Here is a 23,845-nt window from a genome sequence, read left to right as displayed (position 1 = left end):
AAATAGTTTTAACATAGAGAATTGTAAGTAAATCACAAAATCTAGATCAGTCATTGCTGTCATTGTTTCTAATGGCATTTTTTTCATAAGGTTGTACGTTGACATTTTAAAAACACACGCGGTGACCTTTACAGAATTGCTGCTTCTTATAAGTATCTCATAAACATAGGAGACTGATTAGATACCAAAAAATTGAGAGAGACAAAAAGGAAAGGAAGGGAGCAAATGTAGAATACTTGTCTTTTGTGCATGCCAGGAGCTGGATCTGGACCCTGAACCAGTGTTTATCTTGCCTTCCAAAAGCTTCAGTGTCCTTTCCTCGGTTCACTTTGACCTGAAAGTTTTATTTTCTCAAACCAAGTGCTAACCAATAGGTTTCAGGTCGACATGAATCCTCACATCACATCATTTAATGTTGCGAGGCTGGGTTTTGCATGTGGTTCTTTCCTTGAATCCAGTGGTCAGTGAGTGATGTTGTGGGTGCCAGGGGCACTCCTGGGGTGCGTGTGAATGCCAGTTTGACTTTAGTGTGTAAGACCACCAAGGAGCCAGCCTCTTTTTGAGCTGGGACAGTCCTCTGTGATTGGTACCATCATTCTCATACCTGATGGCTTTAACAGGGAATGCTTACATGCTAGCAACGCAATGGTAACCGTTACATTATAATCTCACTTTTAAATGTTTTCTAACAAGTCCCAAACCAATCTGTATGCAAAGCAGTGACATCTCAGTAATAAGCCCTTTATCTAGGAATGTTATCTTCACATTTTTAGCTGAATGGTGATCCATATCACAAACTAAATATTGGATTTTTTAAATAGTATCATCTTTAAAAGGATACCCAAATAATCCATCACTCAGATATATCTCTGAAAAGAGAAAATGCCCCTTTCTTTCTCACCTCTCAGCGATATTATTGCATATAAGGCACTTTAAGCGTAGAGCTGGTTGGTTCCTTGCACTCACACAGGGTGTTAATGAGGCCAAGGTCATGGAGGCCAGCTAGCTTTCTTTGCTCTGTGTACTGACCACAGACCACTGGGAGCCAGACAAGAGACACCAGCACAGATGAAAACTATGCCCTAGCAAAATCTCAGCCCTTCTCAAAGCCCATCCTTCTCCTGGGACAGGCAGGGTGTCCTCCTTTCATAACCATCATCATAGGGAAGAAATGAGTGGTAGCTTGGGAGGCCCCAACATTTACCTCTGAACAAAGCAGGCCTGACATTTAGGCATTAACTTTGCATTATGATCCCCCATCATACCATTGATTTGCTGTGTAACCTTCATCAGTAAAGCGGAGATAATAGCATAGAATGAAATGGGCTTACCTCCCGAGGATGTTGTGGGAATTAGCAAATTAACGAGTGTAAAGTGTTAGCATTTATGTAAGTGCTGGTGGTTGTCATTATCTGTGGGGACCTAGTCTCATTCTAAATAGAGAATCTAAGTATTTTATGCTTTTGTCAGAAAGGGATTTTCACCCACATCGATTGCATTTAAGCCGAGCATAAAACAGAGGTGATAATAACACAGCAGTGATCATCTCAGTGCAGAGCTGTAAACCTTTTTCCGATTAAAGCTGAAACTATTTTCTGCCACTTTCAGTACTTTAAAACTTTGCTTTTCAAGCTTTGTGCCAACAGGCATCTCACCCGTGATTATTTTTCCTGTGACGGTCGAGGGGAATGGGGCCTGTTCGTTGCTCGCCCCCATTGTGACTATATAATGTATTGAATTTGTTTACATCATACAACCAGGCGAAGCCTCGCAGCTGGTCTGACTGCCACACGTTGCAGCCAGTGGGCAAAATCCAGCTGGCCTGCTCTGCCCGCGGTGCCCGCCAGAGGCGGCCAGCACAGGCTGAAAACGCGACGGGCGCCAAGGAGCTTCCCGGCAAAAGGCCCTGTTCATAGAGCCTTTCCGTTTAACATGTTGCCCAGGACGTTTTGTTGTCGCCTGCCACTTCCAAGGGGATAGTGCCTGAGGAAATGTTTCCATTTCCTGCATCGCTCTGACTTCACTAACCAAGAAAAGTCACTGGGCGCTGACCGCAGGACTCTTGAACCCGGCCTGGCAGCTGCAGCGCGAACTCCTCAGATCGCGGCTCCTAGGCGGTTATTTCCATATTCATTCCAAGTGATTTTTCAGGACTCTCGGAAACCCTCTCTCGCCCCGCCACCCTGCGAGAGCCGAGATCTGAAGCTCACCCGGTTTTGGTTGTCTTTCTCTTTGTCTTCCAGATACCAGACGAGTGCCTTTGGAAAGGTCACGCTCCCGCCACAGCGGAGCTATCTCGGCAAAGTGATTCCCGATACCAAAGAATATAAAAAGGTCCCGATAACCAACATCATCCATTTTGAGGAGGAAGAACAAAACATGCACTCGAGGGGTGGAGAGGAAGTAAGTGCATTTCTGCAAAGATCACGCTAAGCCGAAGAACCAGCCTGCATTCGCAAAGCGATTGCAAGACTCCTCCCACAGTTATACTAACACAGTTATCGGGATTATAAAATGTGTGCTCCATTTCAGTGTCAAGATGTGTATTATTTGTTGTTGTGTGTGACCTGACAGCGGTGGTGACAAGTGTAAGAAATTGTAAGAAATTTTGAAGTGTTCTAAGGTTTTCTAAACATTCTGTCAAAAATGTACAATGTTGCTCTAATGCGCAGGTCACGCCCCACCCCACCCCACCCCCACCCCCGGGAAAGGGTAGAAAGAATGACCCAGTGTCTGCTTTTCATTCTTGTTACGTTAGAAAGGAAGGCCAGGGAGGAGCTGTGTGGGGGTGCTTTGCAGAGGCAGGGATCACAGCCTGGAAGAGAAGGCATTTGGGAAGCTCCCAACTCAGTACCGCTTCACCCCTGCAAGGGGCTCCCACTCTTCTCTCAAGTGAAGGCCGACCACCCACCTGCTCTGGCTGAGCCTGATCCTTAAGCTAGAGCTTCGGCCTGAGACTGCAGGCACCTCTCCTAGCTAAAAACAAGCCAAAGTGCAACAGGAAGTTCAAGCGATTTACACTTGATTTAAAGCAGTGTTTTCTAATGATGCACATAGATCTACTTTATACAAATACTTTATATGGCTATTTTTGAGAAAAACTTCACATTTTAATGTTTGTGCGAGGGATGAACCTGAAACTTCTATGACCTTGATTTAGATTTTTAAGGGTAAATATTGATTCCTAATCTCTGTGGTTCATTTCTTCTATCGCTTCTTGCACCCCTGACCCCCTTGAAAGCAGGGAAGGGAGTTCTAGGAGCCCTGACAGGCAAAAGATTTCTCTCTGCAGGAAGCAGCAGAAAACTGAAAGGTCAAGTGTTTTATCTGCCTTCCTACTCTGCTTTCCAGTTCTGCCTTGGTGGTCTAAAGAAAAAATACTTTTATGTATGTACGTGTACATATGTGTATATATTTATATCTTCTACAGTAATTCCACGTCCCAGTGACTAAGTGAACTTCTCAGTCATCATACTTACTTACCTATACTAACTAACTAAAATCGTACCTCCATCAACAACCCTAGGAGGAAAATAGGCTCTACGTTTTTCTTAAATCCAGGAGAGTGTAACGATTATACTTAAATTGTCTATTATTTTAAAACATGCATTGAAGTAATGTATAACTTCGCTGGAGTGCAATTTTAAGACTAATCCATGCAGGTGATTATTGTACGAGATTTCCTATGTGCACATATCTTATATGGAGAATCCTGTTTGTTCTCCAGAGCACTGCAGACAGTCAGAAAGAACAAAGGACCGACTCGGCAAGTCACCACCTGAGAGAAAGGAAACTAGTGACCAGTAGCTCACACTTTCCTTTATATAGATGTGCAATGATTCAAACTGCTGCCTTTTCCTCCAGTGCGTTCTTCCTGGGCTATTATACTTTAAAAAGCTCGGAAGCTGCACCAATAGAGAGATCAAAAAGAATTACAGTCTCTGAGATGTTACAGTTTTATCTAAAGAGACACACATATGCATACACTGACAAATTGAAGGGACATGTCAATTCCACACCGTTTTTTCCAACAGCAACAAAGATATGGGTCCTACTAATTTATGTAAATAGTTAATGTGTGTATTTTTGACTGCACCAGATCATTTCTGAAATCTTCATGGTAGGCCTTCTTTGAGTCCTTTGATAGCTTTTTAAGCTGTAGGGAAATGATACTTTGAAAAATTAACCCTGACTAAACTGTAAGGGCATTTGCCATGCCATATTATCAAGCTGGTCCAGGTAGAAATACTGATGTATATCACCTTTTCCAGATGTGAACTTGCCTTATTTTATAGTGGGGGAAAAATGAAGTACTGTTATTGATAAAGTATATATTTGTATTTAGAGTAATCTCACATGCTTTTCACAAATACTATGAAGCCTTTTCAGGGTCTTTCATGAAGTTCCAATAATTGAGTGCAGGGGATTGCTTCCCAGATTTATAATGGTCTTGCTCTTAACTATTTTCTATCTAGCTGGGTTAGATAGAAAAGTATCACCAAAAAAGTACATCATAACATTTTCAGTATAGAACCAGATTATACGAAGTCTGTTTTTGGATTTATCACCACTACATGTGAGAAGCACCAGTTTATGAAGATTTTCTTCAGAATGTTTTCAAAAATGACAAAACCCTTAAAATGTTAACAAGTTGTATTAGTTTCCTTTTACTATTATAACAAGTCATCACAAACTCAGTTGCTTAACCCATCAGAAATTCATTCTCTCACAGTTCTAATGACCAGATATCTAGAACCAAGGGCCATGCCCCCTCCAGAGGCTCTAAAGGAAAACCTTCCCTTGCCTCTCCCAGCTTCTGGCCACATCTCTCTGCTCCAATTTCACATCACCTCCTCTGTGTACCTAATCTCCCTCTGCCTCTCTCTTGTAAGAACACACTTAGGTTGGCATTTAAGGCCCACTCAGATAATCCAGAATAATTTCATCTGAAGATCCTAAACTGAACTACATCTGTAGGACCTTTTTTCCAAATAAGGTAACATTCACAGATGCTGCGGGTTAGGTTATGAATATCATTTTTTTGGAGGCAACCCTTAGTCCACTCAGTGTCCAACCCCCAAATTTAGGTCTATCCCATGTGCACAATCCCTTCACTCCATCTCAACCTTCACCCGAAGTCTTAACCCATTACAGAGTCAAGTCTAAGTCTAAAATTCCATCCAAACATCATCAGTTCAAAAGTCCCAAATCTCATTTAGATCGTTTAAAGCAGGTATAGGTTAAATGCCTGGGGCAAAGTTTCTGTCTATGGATCAGTACAACAAGAAGACAAGTTATCTGCTTCCAAATACAGTGAGGGGACAGGCATTAGATAATAGTTATGGACATTGCTATTCCAAAAGGGAGAAATGGAAAGCAGAAGGAAGTCATCTGTCCTGATGATTTTCAAAATTCAGCCAGCAAAATCCCCTTAGGTTTCAAGGCCTGACGATAATAATCCTGGCCTCGGGGCTCCTCCCATGCTTGGGCCTCTGCCTCGGTACCTGCAGCTCTGCCCTAGGACTGATCCTTTGCATTGAAGGGTAGCACATGTTTGCAGTTTTACCAGCCTGTTTGCTGCCCGTAAAATTTTGGTAGTCTGACAACCTTCTCTCATTTTGTCCTATCTCTGTCAGGCCAGCGTAGAAGTGTTTCTGCTGGTATAACATTCTCAAAACCTCTGTGGGCCTCTCATGTATGTCACACATTGATTCAATAGTGAGACAAGAGTCCTCACAGATTTTTGCCAGATAACCCCATCTCGACTCCTGGTTTCTATTGAGATGGCTGAGTCAATGCCTAATCTCTCCAGCACTAGCCAAAGGTTGTCCACCCTTGGCCTTATGTCCAGAGCACACTATCCTGGCAGTGAGTCTCTTAATTTTAGCATCTTTTACCATCTGAATAGGCTCAAAATTTTCTGAATCGTCAAATGTTGTTTCCTTTCTGTTTAATAGTTCTTTCTTCATTTTCTCTCTTTCCTCATATTTTAATATAAGCTCAAGAAGAAACTAGGCCATACCTCCAATGCTTTGCTTGGAAATCTCAGTTAAATAAATACCCATGTTCATCACTTAGAAATCCTACTTTCCAGGCAACTGTTGGAGACAATTCAGATAAGACTTACACTGCTATATATAAGGATCACAGTTCCTCTAGTTTCCAATAAAACGTTCCTCAGTTCCTTCTGAGCCCTTATCAGAAGCACCTTTAACATTCATATCTTTACCAACAGTCTGTTTAAGGCAATCTGTGCATTTTCTATTACGTGCATCAGAATTTTTCCAGCCTCCACTCATTATCCATTGCCAAAGCCACTTTCACATTTTTAGTTATTTGATATATAGCAGGACCTTACTCCCTGGTACCAAAATCTGTGTTAGGTTCCTGTGGCTGCTCTAACAGATTACTGCAAATGTGGGAGCTTAAATTAACAGCTATTATCTTACTGTTTGGGAGGCCAGAAGTCCTAAATTGAGGTGTTGGCAGGGCTGCACTCCCTCTGGAAGCTCTAGGGGAAATTTGTTCCTTACCTTTTCCAGTTTCTTGTGACTCACCATTCCTCGGCTTGTAGCCAAATCACTCTAGGCTCCGTCTTTCACTCAGTGTATCTAATCGACTGCCTCTCTCTCATAAGGACACTCATGATGGCATCTAGGGCCCACCAGGTTTATCCATGATACTCTCCTCGTCTCAAGATCCTTAACTTCATTACATTTGCAAAGACCTTTTTTCTAATTAAGGTAACATCACAGGTTCTGAGAATTAGGACATGGACACACCCTTGGGGAGCCACCATTCCACTCACTACACTAGTCATTGCACATAAAAGTACTTTTCACTTTCTAAAATGCATCCTGGGTGCTCAAGCCAAATTCAAGGTTGTCTCAAAAAGCTGCTGTCTACACAGGCTACTGCATGCTTTGATGTTAAATGGCTGACCAGGTTATTCTCAAATGTGGTTGAGACTTTTGCTACTATGGCCAATGTGCTTGAAAAATAATTGATTCCAACTCAGCTCTAATGTATCTCTTCTATCCCTTTTACGAAGTCTTTGACCAAATGTCTTCTATGATTCATGACGCAGGCATAAAACTACCTCTGATACAGAAGGGTTTAGATACCACTCAGCTGAAGGGAGAGGTGACAGCAAAGCCTGCTTTGAATGGTATTGAGGGAGACTGTGCCCATACCAGGGCACCCGAAGCATCCCAGTAGCGGTAGATCTGTTGATTCATGCGCTCATTTTGCCTCAGAATAAACACCTGTCTCTTTGTTGCAGGACCAAGAATGACTTGCATTGTAGATGTTAATGCATATTTACTTGTTCAATAAAGTTCAGATAAGCATCAAATGTGTGTTGCCTGTGATCATTGATATTAAGGACGAGTGAAAAGGCACAAACTGAAGGATCAAGACAGGATGTAAGAACATTCTGGAATGAGAAGCTTCAACTGAACAGAAATACAAGAGTCAGAAGGGTGATTTACAACCTTTTCTACAGGAAAGGGTTTGGGGGGTGGTTTGGTTTTGTCTTGATTATAGAATGAAAGCAAATGGGCTTCAAATGCTCAGAGGAGTAAAAATCTGGAACGAGTATAAAGGATTGTAGGTAATTATTCTCTGAAGGGCTTTCAAAAGAATCTCTCCTCATAGGTGTGCTGACGAAGATGGAGGGTTGGACAAGGGAATTGCCAGGCCTGTAAATGAAACAACCTGGCAAGACAGTTTCCCTTGCAGTGGTTTGCTCCAAGAGTCAAATGCACTGGCCTTTTCTCCCCCAGACACCCAAGTAGGCACATTCCTTAGTGTCCACAACTAGGGGGATTGGAGCTTAGATAGGAGCCAAGAGCTCGAAGGGAAGTGCAATCTGAAAATTGATATACATGCAATGCACGTAACATGCAGTATAGTTTTGATTTATAATACAAAGAAAGCTATAGCCAAAGATCCCATTTACAGACTGAATTTATTTAGATGTCTATAGTCCCAATAGCCACAAATAAAATATTATTACAGTTAGCATCCATTGCAGGGAAAAACAATTTGCAATTTCATGAATTATGCAAATCATGACTTTGTTCCTAGTTCTTGGAGATTGGCCAGAGTTCAGTTTTTAGCCATGATGGCCTTGTATCTTGACTAACAGAGGCTCAGCCAACATTTCCACCTATATTTTGGCTAATTGAGATCCAAACAACATTTTCACCTTTTGATGTTTAGGAGCAGAGCACAAGAGCTATTATCATATGATTAGAAATAGTAATAAGCTTCAGCTCCCTCTACTTTGCTAGAGCCTCCAGTGTGGCTGTTCGAATCACTGAGTGTCCATTCAGGGAGTGGGGGTTGTTTTTCAGGACACATTTATGAATTAAACATAGCCCATGCCTTCAGGGATTCCACGGTCTAGAGGGAGATGGCACAGGTACAAAAAGAATTACAATTCCAAGTGCAGAGAAAGAAGTATCGATAAAGCCTATGAGGGTGCAGAAAAAACACACACACATCACTTAGCTTTGGAGAGGTGAGGTGAGCTGAGGTAGGCATTAAGATGGGAAGCAGGTATCAGCATGGATTTTTTTGGCAGGAGTGGCATTTCAACTGAATTTTAAAGGTTTAGTTGGTTTGGAAATGTGAAGCTTTTATTCATTCAGTCAATATTTAATGAGCACCTACTGTGTGCTTACCACAATGCTAGGCTCTGAGAGCATAACAGTGAACCAGACAGATGTGGTCCCCATTCTCACGGAGCTTACATCTTGAGGGAGGGAGGGAAGGAAGGCGTGAGCAGAAGGACAAACTGACATGCAGATGCAAGGACCGCTGAACAATTCCGTTTAACTGGAGTGTCGGCCCATGAAAGGCAGCAGCGGTCGTGTGGTTTGGGCTTGATTTTACAAATCGGAGGGAAATGCTGGGGAGTTTTGAGGAAAGAAATGATACGGAGCACTTCAGGAAGGACGACACCGGACACTCTCTATATATAGGACAGAGAGGGGGGAAGGTCACAAAAGGCCAACTTTGTGGGGGGCTGTTGCAAAAATACCTTGATAAATAATGAGGGCCTACACAGTGGGCCAGATCCAAGCGGCATCTAAAGAACTGACGATCAATTAGACGTTGAGAGTATAAAGAGAGGAAGAATGCAAACGCGACACCAAGGTGTCAGACCCGAGTGACTGATAGGCTACTTTGAACAGAAACATGGAGCACGGGAAGAGCTCATCTTTGCAGGGGCGATGCCCCGGGCGTGCTCAGCTGCAGCCCTGACGCTTGGTACGATCCTATTATCCTGTTGAACGGTTCATACGAGTTTTATATACAAGGGACATCAAGTCCTAAAGACAGAGCAGGCAGAACATGACTCTGCACGAGAACTTGCTTGGTGACACTGCGGTGATTACGGCAGTGAGGGCAAAGGGCATTGCTCTAGGTTGCTTTGCTTTGGTCTCTCCTTTCCTCTTCATTCCTTTTCTCCCTTCCCCATTCCCTTCCTTTCCCTTTTTAATGCTGCTGAAAGGCAAGGCATTGGCTGGCTGGTCACAGAAACAAAAAACTGCCCGAGACGGAGCGCGCATTAAATGCCCTCATTCAGTGTCGGCCTCACGCCGACGGGACGGGCACTGCGATGAAGTGTAATTTATGGGCGTTCTAATTAGTTCAAAGCCAGGACTTCTTAAGTGTCTGGTTAATATTTTAAGCTATACATTTAAGAGGTTCTTGGGCAATTATTACTCCCTAGAAGAAGAGCAAATGCTCGAGTTTTATGATTTTCCCAGGAACCTCTCTGAATCCTAGACTGTGCCCCGGTCCAGTCCCTTTAGGGTAAATGCCTTTCTATTTAAAGAGCCATAAGGCCGCCCTTCTCGATGCATTCGGCTGCCGTGTACCTGTGAATCTGAATGGAGACCTGTGACATACAATAGCCGAGTGGCCTAGACTTGCTGACATACACCAAGCACAGAAGTGTTTTACCTGACTGAGCAATTGGTAGCTCGGAGGCTGGTACTTGGGGGATGGGGGAAAGAGCAGGATTCGGTATAATGATATAAATGAAAGGGCCTTTTAGCCCGGCCGGGGTGGCTCAGCGGTTGAGCGTCGACCTAGGATCCAGGCGATCACGGTTCGATTCCCGGTCAGGGCACAGGCCCGGGTTGCGGGCTCGATCCCCAGCAGGGGGCGTGCGGGAGGCAGCCGATCAGTGACTCTCTCATCATTGATGTTTCTCTCTCTCTCTCTGTCCCTCTCCCTTCCTCTCTCTGAAATCAATAAAGATATATTTAAAAAAAAAAAGAAAGTGCCTTTTAGATGTCAATGGCCTTTTGACCCCAGAGCATCTGGGATAGAAAGCTGACTTGCTGTGACCTTACGTAGGTGCAACGCTTTGTACTTTCAAAAGAACTTTCGCTTTTCATATCCATTATTCCATCATCTCATTTCCTCCCCCCGATGAAACAACAGTGAGCTCCCTGTGAGGGTCTCTTGCAAGGCAACCAGCCACCGCCTAAGGGCCCAACTCCATCAGTCCCTCTGAGTCCTCACCCTGCTGACTCGCCCCCGCTCTTCCCAAAGTACACCCAGCCCCGTCTGCTCCCGCCACTCGGAAGGTCCCTCGGTCCCCCTCATTAGTGGCTGTCTCCACATGACCCCTAAATCCAGCTGGTATCTCCTGTGTTCATTTGTGTTCCCACCACCAAGGTCGCCTTAGCCAGTTCCACGGCTTGGACAATTTCCCACCTGCAGATGACTCTGAGATCCCTCCTGACCCCAGAACCACTAAACTCAGTATATTTCCAACCAAATATGTTCTCCAGCAAACTGACCCCTTTATCCAGGTTGTCCGTCTCATCATGGGCACTACACTTTTTCCCAGTTTTTTTGGTGGTGGTGGTGGTTTGTTTTTTGGGCTTTTTGGTTTTTTGTTTGGTTGGGTTTTTTTAAAAAATATATCTTTTCATTAACTTAAGGGAGAGGGAGAGGGAGAAACATCAGTGATGAGAGAGTCATTGATCCACTGCCTCCTCCACGCCCCCTGCTGGGGATCGAGCCCGCAACCCGGGCCTGTGCCCTGACTGGGAATCGAACCGCAATCTCCTGGATTCTTGGTTGATGCTCAACCTCCGAGCCACGCTGGCCGGGCCTTTTCCCAGCTTTTAAGGCTAGAAATGACAGAAGCAATCTTGTATTACCTCTTCCTCCTAATGCCCAGTTGGGGCACGGAAGTTGGTCCCCCCGTTTCAGTCCCTTACCTCGTCAACCCATCCTTACGCTGCTCGACCTTGCTTCCCAAAACGCCTTTCCTGGCTTCCTTCAAAAGTTTTCATTACTGCCCTTAATGAACAAAACGAGCGTGGGCTTCAGAAGTCCCGGGAGCAGAGTCAACCACAGCTTTCCAGCCTCTTCGCCATCCCCCCAGCCCCGCTGCGCTGGATTTCTCCCTGGAACTTGCCAACGATACACCAACAGACATGATCACGTCCCCAGCAGGTATGTGCCTCTCATGCCATTTCACGCACATAGTTTACCCCGGGATGACCTCATCGCCCAGCTTCCCTCCTCTCCTCCCATTACTCCTTCAGGGCGCCTTTCGGAAGCCTGCCTTAACTCTCTAGCCCTCATTAAAATAAATTGTGTCATCTCCGCTCCCACAGCAATTTGTTCCCACTCCTATTATGGCCCTTATTTCATTCTGCCTTCCACTCGAGTTAGTTGTCTGTGTCCTTGACTAAAGTGTGAGTTTCCTGATGGCAGTGACCGTCTCATTCATCTCTGGGCCTTTACACAAAGCGATTGCTCAATGAATTAATGTGTAGTGTCAACTCGAGGTGAATTAAACAAATGAAAAGGAATGTTTGGGACAGGTAATGGAAAATCATAGCTAATTTCCTCACGCAGGTGAGAACACGGCCTTCATCACTGTCCCGGGAGCCGAGGGCCGGCCTGAGGTCAGCGCCGAGGACAAGCTCCCCCGGCTGCGCACGACCAGGAGCCGCTTCCAGGGCCTGCTTTCGGGAGCCGATGGCTGATCGAAGACAAGACGGAAGGGTTTTCCTCCAAGGTCAAGCTTTTAACAAGTATCTGCAATGTACACTGAGGGATTTGGCTGTGCTCCAATTATGCTAATATGTCTTATATATGGGCCTCCAGCATCCAGGAACCACCTCCCTAAACAATTTAATAAGTGTAAATATCAAGGCAGAGTTGTAAATGCGGAACTTATTTGTAATGTACCAACCTTGTTATTATCAAATGTCACGGGGTGTAAGTCATGGCAATTACGCTGGCCGCTTTTTACAACATTTCATTTACTTTGTAAAAAGTGCAGTCTATTCCTAGAAGCCTCTAGCCCGGCCGTGTGTTCCCGAGTCACAGACGGCAAGCACTTTAGGGTCACAGGATCAGCGGGCTCCCCTCCCAGCCAAGGGGCCTCCCGGGTCGTTGACTCCACCCACTGACACGACATACTCAGCATTACGCTTCGCTGTGTGTTTCGACAGTTCAGGTCGTGGGACCCCGTGGGTTTCTCTACACAGGACATTTCGTGATCTAGAAAACAGAATTGTGGCTCCCCCCCCCTCCCGGTCCCATCGCCCGAGCGTGTGTGTCTCTGTCACGAGAAAGCTGACGATTTTGCACGGAGCCTTCAAACTCCTGCTCGCCGGCTGGGTGGGAGGCGGTTCCGGAGCCACTTGTGAAGCGGTTTCTTGGCAGGTGGAAGGGAGGGCAAGTAGGCCCGATTTTTCTGGTTTAGACCAGAAAGGCATTCACCACGCCCAGCCCATTATTCCCTTTCCCGGTAACCTCTCCCCCCCTTTCCCCACTTGGCGCCAGCCGCTCAGGAGGGAAAGGGCAGGTGTCTCCCTTACTCCACATAACTAAGCGTTCAATGGCAACAGTCCTGCTTTCTTCCAAAGGAGTCCTTCTGGTCTATCTGCAGGCTTCCCTGGCATCAGGCAGGAAATCTGCCGGGCCACAGACATCTGTTGGCCAGTGAATGTGTTAAGGGTTTTGAAAAGCACCACTACTTCCAAATTTTCCTTGAAAGACGAGCAAAAAGAATAAGAGAGCATTTAATCCTTGCACTCAGGAGCTTCTTCAGGAGCGTTACCTCCCTAATGGCAGCCTCCCCCTACCTTTTTGGTTTTAACCATGTCAACAATAAGCTATGCATTTGTTCATCACAAATAACCACTGAGCAACAACTGTGTGACAGGTGCCATTTAATGTGAGCTGAAATAGACATGATTCGGCTCTTCGTGAGCTTACAGTCAAGTGGAGCATGTCAGTGATCAAGAAATCTGTCTATGACTACAACTGCGTTAAGTGCCTAGGAAGGAAATACAGATACTATAGTAGAAAGTAACGGTGTATGTGTGTATGGCGGGGAGGGAGGCCTAAAGTAGACCAGGTGATCAAGCAAGTCCTCTTTGAAAAAGCGATAAAAAATGGGAGACCTAAATGATGAGAAGTTAACCAGGTGAAAAGCAAGCATTTGTGTTGAATCAACACAATACAGTTAAGCCTGTAGGATGGGGTAGTGTATTAGTCAGCTTTGGCTAGGTTGTACTATGGTTACAGACAATCCCCAAACCTCAGTAACCACAGTAACCACAGTAAAGGTCCATGTGGCAGCTATAGGTCATCTGAGGCTCTGTTTCACATACCTTCTTCATTCCAGGACCCTGGCTGAAGGAGGGGTCCTTATTTGGGACATGCCACTCTTATGACCCAGGGAAAAGACCAAAAAGGCTGCCCCTGTGCCATGGCTCTTAACTGTTAATGATCATATGTGGCAGATGTCACTTTGGCTCACATTCCATTAGCCAAAGCAAGTTCTATGACCAAGTCCACTTGGCAGGGCTCATGGCAGGAGGCAGGGACAAGCTCTTCGACAGGGAGGGAAAATTAATATCTGGAAATAATAATGCAATGGACCACAGGCCCTTGTCTGAGTTCCACCTTATCTCTCTTACTGATCGATATTTTTAACATTTTACTTCTCAGGGCCTCAGTTTCTTTCATCTCTACAAACGATGTTTAAGATTACCGGAGATGCTTCTTTCCAGGATTGGGTCCAGCCCTCAATTTAGGCAGCAGCATGGGGAAACTGAAATTTTATAGTCGAGTCTAAGGTTTCTCTACATTTTCCCTTGGCATTTTTTAAATTTTCAATTACAAAGATAGAGAGTTTTAGCGTGTTACCTTGGCCACTAAGTAGCTATGTGACCTTGGGCAAGTTACTTACTCTTTGAGACTCAGGCTGTTGTAAGAATTATGTAAAATAATCTATGTGAGCCCTTTTTGTCTATTATAATGCCAAACAAATACAAATCATTATTATAATTATTTGATCACCATGATCACCCCTACTAGAACCCAAAAATCTGTTTCTCTCATACCCTTAATCCCGTATTTCAGCCAGTCACCTCAGCCTCACCAGGTCAAAAACCAAAATTATCTCTCCTAGGTAATTCCCATCCAACTCCCTCTCCAGGCTGGCTTGCTCTATCTATCTATCTATCTATCTATCTATCTATCTATCTATCTATCTATCTATCATCTATCTATCTATCTATCTATCTATCTATCTATCATCTATCTATCTATCTATCTATCTATCATCTATCTATATCTATCTATCTATCTATCTATCTATCTATCTATCTATCTATCAATCATCTATCTATCTATCTATCATCTATCATCTATCTATCTATCTATCTATCTATCTATCTATCTATCTATCTATCAATCAATCATCTATCACTGGCACTGATAATGCTTTTAATCACCAAAGATCTTTTTCTGATTTCAAAGGCACCACCCAACTCCAGACCCTAGCACCTCACTCCTCGGTTACCGTCATTACTACTCTTTCTGTTCAAGGGTCAGCTGTACTTTCAGCCCTGTCCAAAGCGGCCACTGGATCACCTGATTCCCACCCTCAAAGCCCTGTGGTGGCTCACAAGGTTAAAGTCCCAACTCTTCAGCTGAGTAGACAACACTCTGCACAATTTGGCCTGAGCCGCTTGTTCCAACCTTCCGTCCCACTTTTACCGATACTCTCTCCCCTGCAGCCGTCCAAACTTCACTCACCCTTCTCTGAAAGTCCCCATTATCTAGATGAGCAGGGCCCAGTAGAAACCTAATGCAAGCCACAGACATAATTTTAAATTATCTAGCAGCTCCATTTGAAAAAATAAATACAAACAAGTGACATGAATTTTAATACGGCAAGTCCTCACTTCCCATCGTTAGATTCTTGGAAACTGCGACTCCAAGTGAAAGGATGCTTAACAAAACCAATCTGACCCTAGGCTAACTGATATAAACAAAAGTTGCTATGGCATATGTCTGGTCACAAAAACTTCTAAATAAAGACCCAAAACACTTCGAATATTAAACACTGAAATAAATGTGAGCTATCCCTACATTTAAGAAAGATGAAGATCACTGTTTTTCAACCTGCTTATTCCAGTTTAGGGTCCCAGGTGGCCAGAACCTCTCCCAGCAGCTCAGGACCCACCTTGGACAGGACGCCCTTCCATCGCAGGGCCACCCGCACGCACCCCCACACTCAGGCTGCGACAATGGAGGCTCGCCAGGTCACCTAACGGGCACATCTTTGAGATGTGGGGGGAATCAGAAGTCCCTGGAGAAAACCCACACAGAGAGGGACAGGATGTGCAAACTCCACATAGAAAGTAGCCCCACCTGGGCATCGATTTTTTCTCTTCCTTAATGTTATAACGAAAGGGCATTGAACAAAACAACATTATTTGAGGACCTGCTATATATTTCATCGAACCCCCTATATCCAAAATACTAACCTTTCAACATGTAACCACTATAAAAATTATTACTGAAACACTACACTCTTTTTCATACTATGGCTTCAAAACCCCACGAGCATTTTACAGTTACAGCATGTCTTAATTCACACGCACCAGCCACATTTCCAGTGCTCAAGAGCCACAGTAGCTCACGGCTACCGCACCGGACGGCACAGGCCCAGTCCTCACCCTGTGGCTCAGGGCGAGCTCTGTGCTGCGCCTGAAATGCCCCCCACTCCCGCCCCCGCCTGTGGAAATGCTCCTCCAAAGACCCGGCCTCACAGCCCACACACTAAAAAGTCTTCTAGAGGCCCTCAACCGAAACTCATCTTTTCCCTCTTCCATCCTACCACACACATCATTTTATTATATATCTTTTTTTTTTTTTTTAATATATCTTTATTGAGTGCAGAGAGAGGAAGGGAGAGGGAGAGAGAGAGAGAAACATTAGTCATGAGAGAGTCAAGGATCGGCTGCCTCCCGCGCGCCCCCTGCTGGGGATCGAGCCGGCAACCCGGGCCTGTGCCCTGACCGGGAATCGAACCCCGATCTCCTGGATCCCAGGTCGATGCTCACCCGCTGAGCCACGCTGGCCCGGCTTCATTATTCATCTTTAAGATTTGTGAGTAGATGATACAATCATATTGTTTCAAAACTCAGAGAGTACCAAGGGGTCTACGAGCAATACCTTCCCCCACCAGCCACTGAGACTCCTTCCCCTGGAGGCCAGTGTTATTAGACTTCTGTGCACCCGCACAGACACACTGTACACACACAAACACATATGTAAACATCCCTTTCTTCCCTCCATCCTTTTTAAACAAATGGCAGCACACTAAACATACTGTGTCCTACCTTACATTTTTATATTTGACCGTCTATATTAGTACATGAAGCATACCTGCCTCCCCGACAAGGCTTTTAATTCTTAGAGCCTGTAGATTTTATCTTTTTTTTTTTTTCCTGTATACTTGCATAGCTCTGTACCTTGGACTCTGCTGCTCTACTCGTTACTCAGTAAATGTCGGCTAAACCGAATTGCTTCAACTATTACCAGATGAATCCTCCTAAAACGCTCTTGCGCATGATATCCATCACCCCCATCAAAACATCGTTAACTTCTGATCGCCCGCAGGACACGTTTCGCACCGAAGGACCTTCACAGTCTGACCCAGCATTGCCTTCTAGACGCTTCTTTATTCCCCGGAGACACGTCCTTGGCTTTAACCAACAGGTGCCCTCGCTGGAGCTCTGCCCCAGGCCAGCGTGCGTGCGTGCGTGCGTGCGTGCGTGCGTCCGTGCGTGCGTGCGTGCGTGCGTGTGTGTGTGTGTGTGTGTGTGTGTGTATTTGCGTGCACGCACGCGCACATGCCGTTTACTCCAGTGTCTCCCAGCTAGCCCGGAGCCCCTGAAACGGGCCGCGCCCCACGCCCCCGCTGCCCGGGGCCGGCCCCTGGAGCCCTGCGCCTCCCGTGCACGCCCTGGGCTTGGAAACGCCTTTCTCCAGGCCCCGCCTCTCCCTTTCCTTCCCTTGCAGCTGGACTGCCCCAGGCGGGGTGCTAATTGCCCAGATGCCACACGTCCCCCCGCCGGAGACAGCGGACGGCTTGCGTCTCTAACCCATTTTTATTTTTCTCACCGTTTCATCTTTCAAGTGACTCTCAAGCCCAAGAAGGAGGCAGAAGCCGTGGCAAAGGTCAAAGCACAAAGGCAGGTAGCTCCCCCCAGGGAGTTTTTCTTCCCATTTTCACACTTTTGTCCAGAAGCCCGTTTATTGAAATCTGAAGTCACCAACTTTCCTTAAGCCTCAAAGACCCGAAGCTGCGCGGAGAGGCGCGTGGGAAGCGGACCTCGCGCCGCCGCCACCAGCTCAGGGACGGCGAGCCGCCAACACGCACCAGTTGTCGCTGGCGCTCTGTGGCAGGTGCCACTCTAAGGCTGTATGCTCTTCATCCCACTGAAGCCCCACAACCATCCTGAGGCAGGTTCTCTTATCCCAACTTCGCAGAAGTGGCAGCAGAGGCCCGGGGGTAAGGTGGCGAGGTGACATGCCCAGGGTCTTTACTGGGAAGCGATGGGGGCGGACCTGGAACCCAGGGAATATGACTCCGGAACACATATCCTGAACCGCTGGGCATATTACCCCCCTTTCCGGCGTGTGCTGCGTGAACCCCATCTCCCGGGCCCCCCGAGGAGCCATCGGCCTCTTATCTGCCTCCCTGTGCTTTTCTTTGCCCTTCACTCGGGCCAGATAGAAAGGTGTCACTTTCCCACGGAGCCCCCCACGCTGTCCCTGCTTGCTAGACAGAGGGCTCAGGGTCTAGACTCTGTACCTAGACTGTCCCTTGTGACTCAAAGATCGGCTCCATGGACAAGCAGCACCAGCATCCCCAGAGAACTTGTGGGAAATAAAACGTCCCAGGCATCCCTCCAGCCTCCTGAATCTGAACCTGCGTCTCTAACAGATTCTCGGGGGATCTGGGTGCCCGTGAAAGCTGGAGGAGCACTCACTGCTCCCCATCTTCGGGAGTACCCCTTAGTGATTCCTTGGAGTGCGCCAGGAACAGACGTCTGAAATCTATGGCTTGCAAGGGAGGGAATTATTTGAGTCAGTCAGAGCCCATGCCGGGTGTAGAGTGTCCTGTCTTCAGAATAAAATAAAATAAAATTTAAAAATGTGTGTAAAACGAAAAGACAGCCACACCTGAGCCATAGTTTCCTTCCCACGTTTCTTTCATGCTCTCCTGGTGTCTCGCACTGCCGCGACACAGACCCTTTCCTTTATATAAGGAGGAAAGTTTTAATTAAGAGCATTAGAATGTTTGAGGACAGATAATCCTTTAAAAATTAAGTTTATCTGTATTTACAAGCTTCCATTTATTTGGTGGTGACAAAAGGAGAGGAAAAAAAAAAACTGCCTCTGAAGACACGGGGAGGAATGATTAAGCTAATTTACAATAATTGCTTTAATCTTGGTTACTGAGTTGTGGTGTCTAGCTCTCCGTTCTCCGGGGCCAAGGTAAAGGAGAGACGTGTCACCACGTTCTACATTGTTCCTCTGCGTGGCGTTATCCACGCAGTAGCTGGACTGAGATCCCAGGAGCAGCTCCTGACTCCACCCCAACACCTAATTGCTGCTCTGCTCACTACTCCTTTCATTTAAAACACAAAGTCCATGTTCAGAAACAAAGTTGTTAGCAGCTATTAATTTCTTAGCTCTAGTGAAGTGACAAGACCAGAGCTGGCTTAGGGAAGGCGCTCAGGACACAGGACACAGGACAAGGGGATCTGAAGGAGAAGAGGGAATGGGATGCAACCTGGGCAGCCGGTGAGGCCAGGAGAGGGCCCAGGATGGGGGGACGGTAGCTGAGGTAGATACTCAGAGGTCAGCGTTGAGTGCCTTCTGATCATGGCCCAGGGCAGTCCTGCTGGCTGCCACCTCTAACTTTTCTACGGATTCACCGCTACACAGCTGCAGGAAGCATCTGGACTAGGAAGAGCAGTGCTACTTAGGGTGCTCCCAAATATTTCTTCTTGCCCCCGGCACCCTTCGCCCACCCTGCCTGCTTTGAGGTTGCCCACCCTTCTCCTTGGAGGGACTGGTGGGGTCGGGCCTGCTTGTGCTTTTTCAATGACCCAGATGTGAGCCATTCATCAAGAGGAGTGGACCCTAGGGACAGGAGCAGCCCTTTCAAGTCAGAAGAGTGGAACTGCGTTGTAAGGGACCATCGTCAGCATTCCCAGGCATGGGGCAGAGAGTGATCGGTCCATGATTTTACTTTCAGAAAAACCACGCTTCATTTTTGCACCCAGGGAGCTCTGCTCCACCACTGAGTTCAAGCTCAAGCCTTCCTGAAGGCTTCTGCCAGATGTGACCAGTAGCTCACCATGTTCTGATGTCTAGTCTATGGCCTCAAGCAATAGGGAGATGGTGACCATTGTGTGCACACAACATTTATAAAAGTATCTGTGTCCAGATTTTGGCAAGAAGCCTTGAGGTTTACAGAGCACATTTCTTTGGAATTGGAAACTGGGTACTTGGCAGCTAACACCAGGCAGTGCAGCTCACTTTCAGGAGGAGAGGGCAGACTGTGTGGGTTCTCCTGATTGCCGAGCCTCTGGAGAAAGGAATTATCAGCAAAAAGCAGAGGTGGGTCACCAGTATTAATATTTCCATACACCGACTTCCTTCTGATGGGCTTGGTGCCTTCAACATTCACCATCTCCCTTAACCGTGAGGCCTGATCCACAGCGCGTGAACACACTGCACATAGCTCCCGGGGAGCTCGCCAAAGGCTTCCACACCTAGCATCTTGCTTGGGGCCCACAACAGGCCTGGAGGTCCGTGGAGGTTGGCAGAAAAGCAGCATTTGAAAGCCAGAGCCTCCAGCTCCAAAGGTGCTGCACCCCAGGCCTCGAGGATGGGGGCGGGGGGCCGTGCGCCTGGGAAGGCGGGTGTCAGGGGCCCCTTCTGCCTCGGCCTCGCGCACTATTTTGTCACTCGGACTCCTTACTGAAAGATCGTGACCTAAGATGCACTGTTTCTATACCTGTCGTCTTCCCACCAACTCCCGGTAATATTTTAGCCTCTGTGGTTCCCATACGTCTTTCTTTTTTTTTAAATAATTTTTTAAAATTTTTTATTTTTTAAAAATATATCTTTATTGATTTGAGAGAGAGAAAAGGAGAGGGAGAGAGAGAGAAACATCAATGATGAGAGAGTCACTGATCTGCTGCCTCCCGCACGCCCCCTGCTGGGGATCGAGCCCGCAACCCGGGCCTGTGCCCTGACCGGGAATCGAACCCCCATCGCCTGGATCCTAGGCCGATGCTCAACCACTGAGCCACGCCCGGCCGGGCCCCATACGTCTTTCTTTGTACCTGGATTCTAAAGGGTTTCTCGACGTTTTAAACCTTCGCCCCTTTCTGGTAAACGGCCTGCATGCCCTGCCACCCCCCCTCCCCTGCTCTTTGCAAAGACGCCGGTGTCCCCATTCACAGCCGAGAGCCTGGACTCTTGGTTCGGGTCATCACCATCTTATATGTCTACCAGCAGCCAAGTTGTTGCTGATCTTTATTTTCCTTCCTAGGAGACCAACATGCTTATTTGTGCCCTTCTTTCAAACGATTCCTCGCCCACCCCGGGTCTGGAACACGCAGCGCCCAGCCTGCTCTATAACTTACGTATCAAGCTTTGCTACACTTGTAACAGTTTCCGCGTCTGTCCCACTGGACTGTGGCCTCCTTGAGCGCAGCGGTGGGAGCCGCTCGTTCTCTGTACCCTTAAGCACCAAGCGGAGCGACGGGTCGGAGGTGCAACACTGGGTGCGGGAGCGGGCGGGGAAGCGGCGGCGGAAGGCGGCTCACTCGGGCTGCCGCATAACCTTCCCGGTGTCCTGCTCTGTTTTTAGCAAAAGGACAAATTGGAAGTGTTTCCGATTCTTTCGCATCGGGCTCTGTGAAATGTCAATGAAACTGACAAGGCTCCCCCCCCGTCCCTCCCCCCCTTCTGTCCATTACCCCCTCCAAGCTTACAGCTCAGGTTCCGTGCGCCGCCTGATTAATTATACACGCCCTGCTTTCATCGGGAATGTTTTAAACTGACAGTAATTGCCCGGAATTGAATGCATGACCTCTAAAAATCCAAGCCTACGAAAAAAGGGCTGGTTTCTCACCGTGATCTGTCATAACAAGCCTCAAGAGGGGCGATTTTGTAACTTAAAAGAGCCCGCCGGGTCCAAATAAAGGTGCAGATCAGCTCCACTGGTCAGCCCGCCGCCCACACCTGAACTTGAAAATGCCTTTGCACGCTCGCTGTTTACACGTCCCTCCGACCCACTGGACCGCGAGCCATTTGGAGCGAAGAAGAACGGCGGTTTGCTTTTTGTTGTGATTTGTTTTGAATTTTCAATGTATAGATGCTTTGCTAAAATATAATAAAATAAATTACTGGAAAAATATAAATAAAACAAAATAAATTACTGGAAAAATAAAATAAAACAAAATAAATTACTGGAAAAATAAAATAAAATAAAATAAATTACTGGAAAAATAAAATAAAATAATAAAATAAAATATAAAATAAAATAAAATAATAAAATTAAAATAAAATAAAAATAAATTACTGGAAAAATATAAGAAAAAGGCATGAAAAATAAAAGCCCACATTTATTTACTTTTTGCTAGCATCAACAGATATAAAAAGCACTCGGACAAATTGCTGTAAGGCTCTCACATGCTTCCTCTCAACAGCTACACCTAAGTCATCACGGCCCATCATCAGTCTGCAAAGCAAGATGTGTGGAGCCCTGCACGAGACCGCGTGCGTATCCAGGCCTTGGCCAAGCCTTACTGTGGCCTGAATCGCCTTTGCATGCCCAGGGGCAAGTCTCTATCATGCGTAATGATTGGAGATGACTTTCTGAAAGAACGACTATGCCCTGATTTAATCGAGGGCTAGCAACCCTTGTGAGCATAAGTTAGAACTGATGTGAGCGATCCGACACTGTAACTAAAGGTACGATCTTTGAGAGAGAGACTCAAAGATCGTTAGAATTCTGAATTAGCCACTTACCAGCTATGTCTGCAAGCAAGTTATTTTACCTCTCTGGGCCTCAGTTTATTCATCTGTTAAATGGAGATAATTACAGTCTATCTCATACGGATACTGTGAGGATTAAATGATGTGATGCATTTAAAATACTTGGCAAAATGCCTGACAAATAGTACAAACTCAGCAAAGTTGGCTATTGTTGCTATGTACCCAATAAATGGTATTAGAGTTCCCTTCACTTCATGGGAGAGGAAAATTCTGAATCTGCCATCCCCTAGACCCCTCATCTGCTGATTCTGGGATAGCCTCCATAAGCAGTTCTCAAACTTGAATGTTCATCAGAAACACCCGGGGAGCCTGTTAAGCATGCCCGTTCCTGAACTTCACCCCAAATTCTGATTTTTGTAGGTCTGGGGTAGGGCCCAGGAATGTGACTTGTTATATGGCCTCCCCCTCCCCACTCCTCCAACCCCCAGGGGACTCTGAGACACTCACTTTTGGGGCCACAGATTGAGAAATAGTATTCGATACAAGAACACTAGTTAACAGCACTTGAATCAATTCTCCAGATTTCCTTAAATGCTACTACTTTTAATAAAGTAACACCTTATTAACTCAGCTCCATTAAATTGGAATTCTTGATAATTGGACAGAAGTGAGTCTGCCAGAAAGAGAGGTGGGAGGCCGCAGATGAATCTCCCTTCAAGATGATGGGTAGAGCTGGCCGTGCATATTTAGATGGGTGCCCAGCAATTCCTTGCTGATTTATTCATGGACCGAAAGTTCCCTGATTAGTCCATTCAGGACCTCATCTACGATTTTCTCTTACTTGGATTATGCCCTAGACTCTTACCTGGCTTTCCCACTTCTACTCCTGCTGTCCAATAATAGTCCAATCTCCATGTATATACCTGTGTGGACTTAGAACTAAAATTGTGGTTGTATCACCTGCCTGAGTAAAACCTTTCAATGGTTTCCTGTTGATCTTAGGACAGAGACCAAACTCCTTATCAGGGTCCACAAGGCTCTGCATGGTCTGGCCCTGCCCCGCTCTCCAGCGTTATCTCGTATGACCCCCCCCCCCCCCCCCGGCCCTCTGTGCTCTACACACACTAGCTTTCTTCCAGTTCTGTGACCAGACCCCACTTCCCCCTGCTACCGAGCCTGTGCATATGCTCCTTCATGGATTTAGAATGTTCTCCCCAGCATCCATCCCCTTCCCACCCCACACAGCCACGCACACACACACTTAGTTAACCCCTACTCATCTTTGGGTCTTGGCTTAAATGTCTCAGCCACAGACAAACCTCCTGAGCTCCCTGCTCTAGGTCAGTTTCCTTTGCTAGATGCTTTCAGAGAATCGTTTTCTTTCCCTCAAAATACTTGTCTCAGTTTGTGATGATACAATCACCGCTACCGGTGTAATTGTTTTATTAAAGCCCATCTCATCTTCTAGACT

The 23,845-nt window shown here is 46.3% G+C and overlaps 1 protein-coding gene across 1 annotated transcript in view; it reads left to right on the top strand.

Annotated features, from left to right (window-relative positions):
• Window positions 1–2,599, top strand: part of DIAPH2 (diaphanous related formin 2) — a 709,361-nt gene extending 706,762 nt beyond the window's left edge. The window contains exon 28 of the mRNA XM_087813361.1: window positions 2,244–2,599. Coding sequence (XP_087669487.1) covers window positions 2,244–2,308 — 65 coding nt within the window. The 3' untranslated portion in view covers window positions 2,309–2,599. The remainder of the gene's footprint in view (window positions 1–2,243) is intronic.
• The last annotated feature ends 21,246 nt before the right edge of the window (window positions 2,600–23,845 follow it).

This window comes from Miniopterus natalensis, chromosome X (genome assembly GCF_054644295.1).
Source record: "Miniopterus natalensis isolate mMinNat1 chromosome X, mMinNat1.hap1, whole genome shotgun sequence".
Classification (NCBI taxonomy): Eukaryota; Metazoa; Chordata; class Mammalia; order Chiroptera; family Miniopteridae; genus Miniopterus; species Miniopterus natalensis.
The sequence above is the reverse complement of the archived record's forward strand: the minus strand, read 5'-3'. Positions and strand labels throughout refer to the sequence as shown.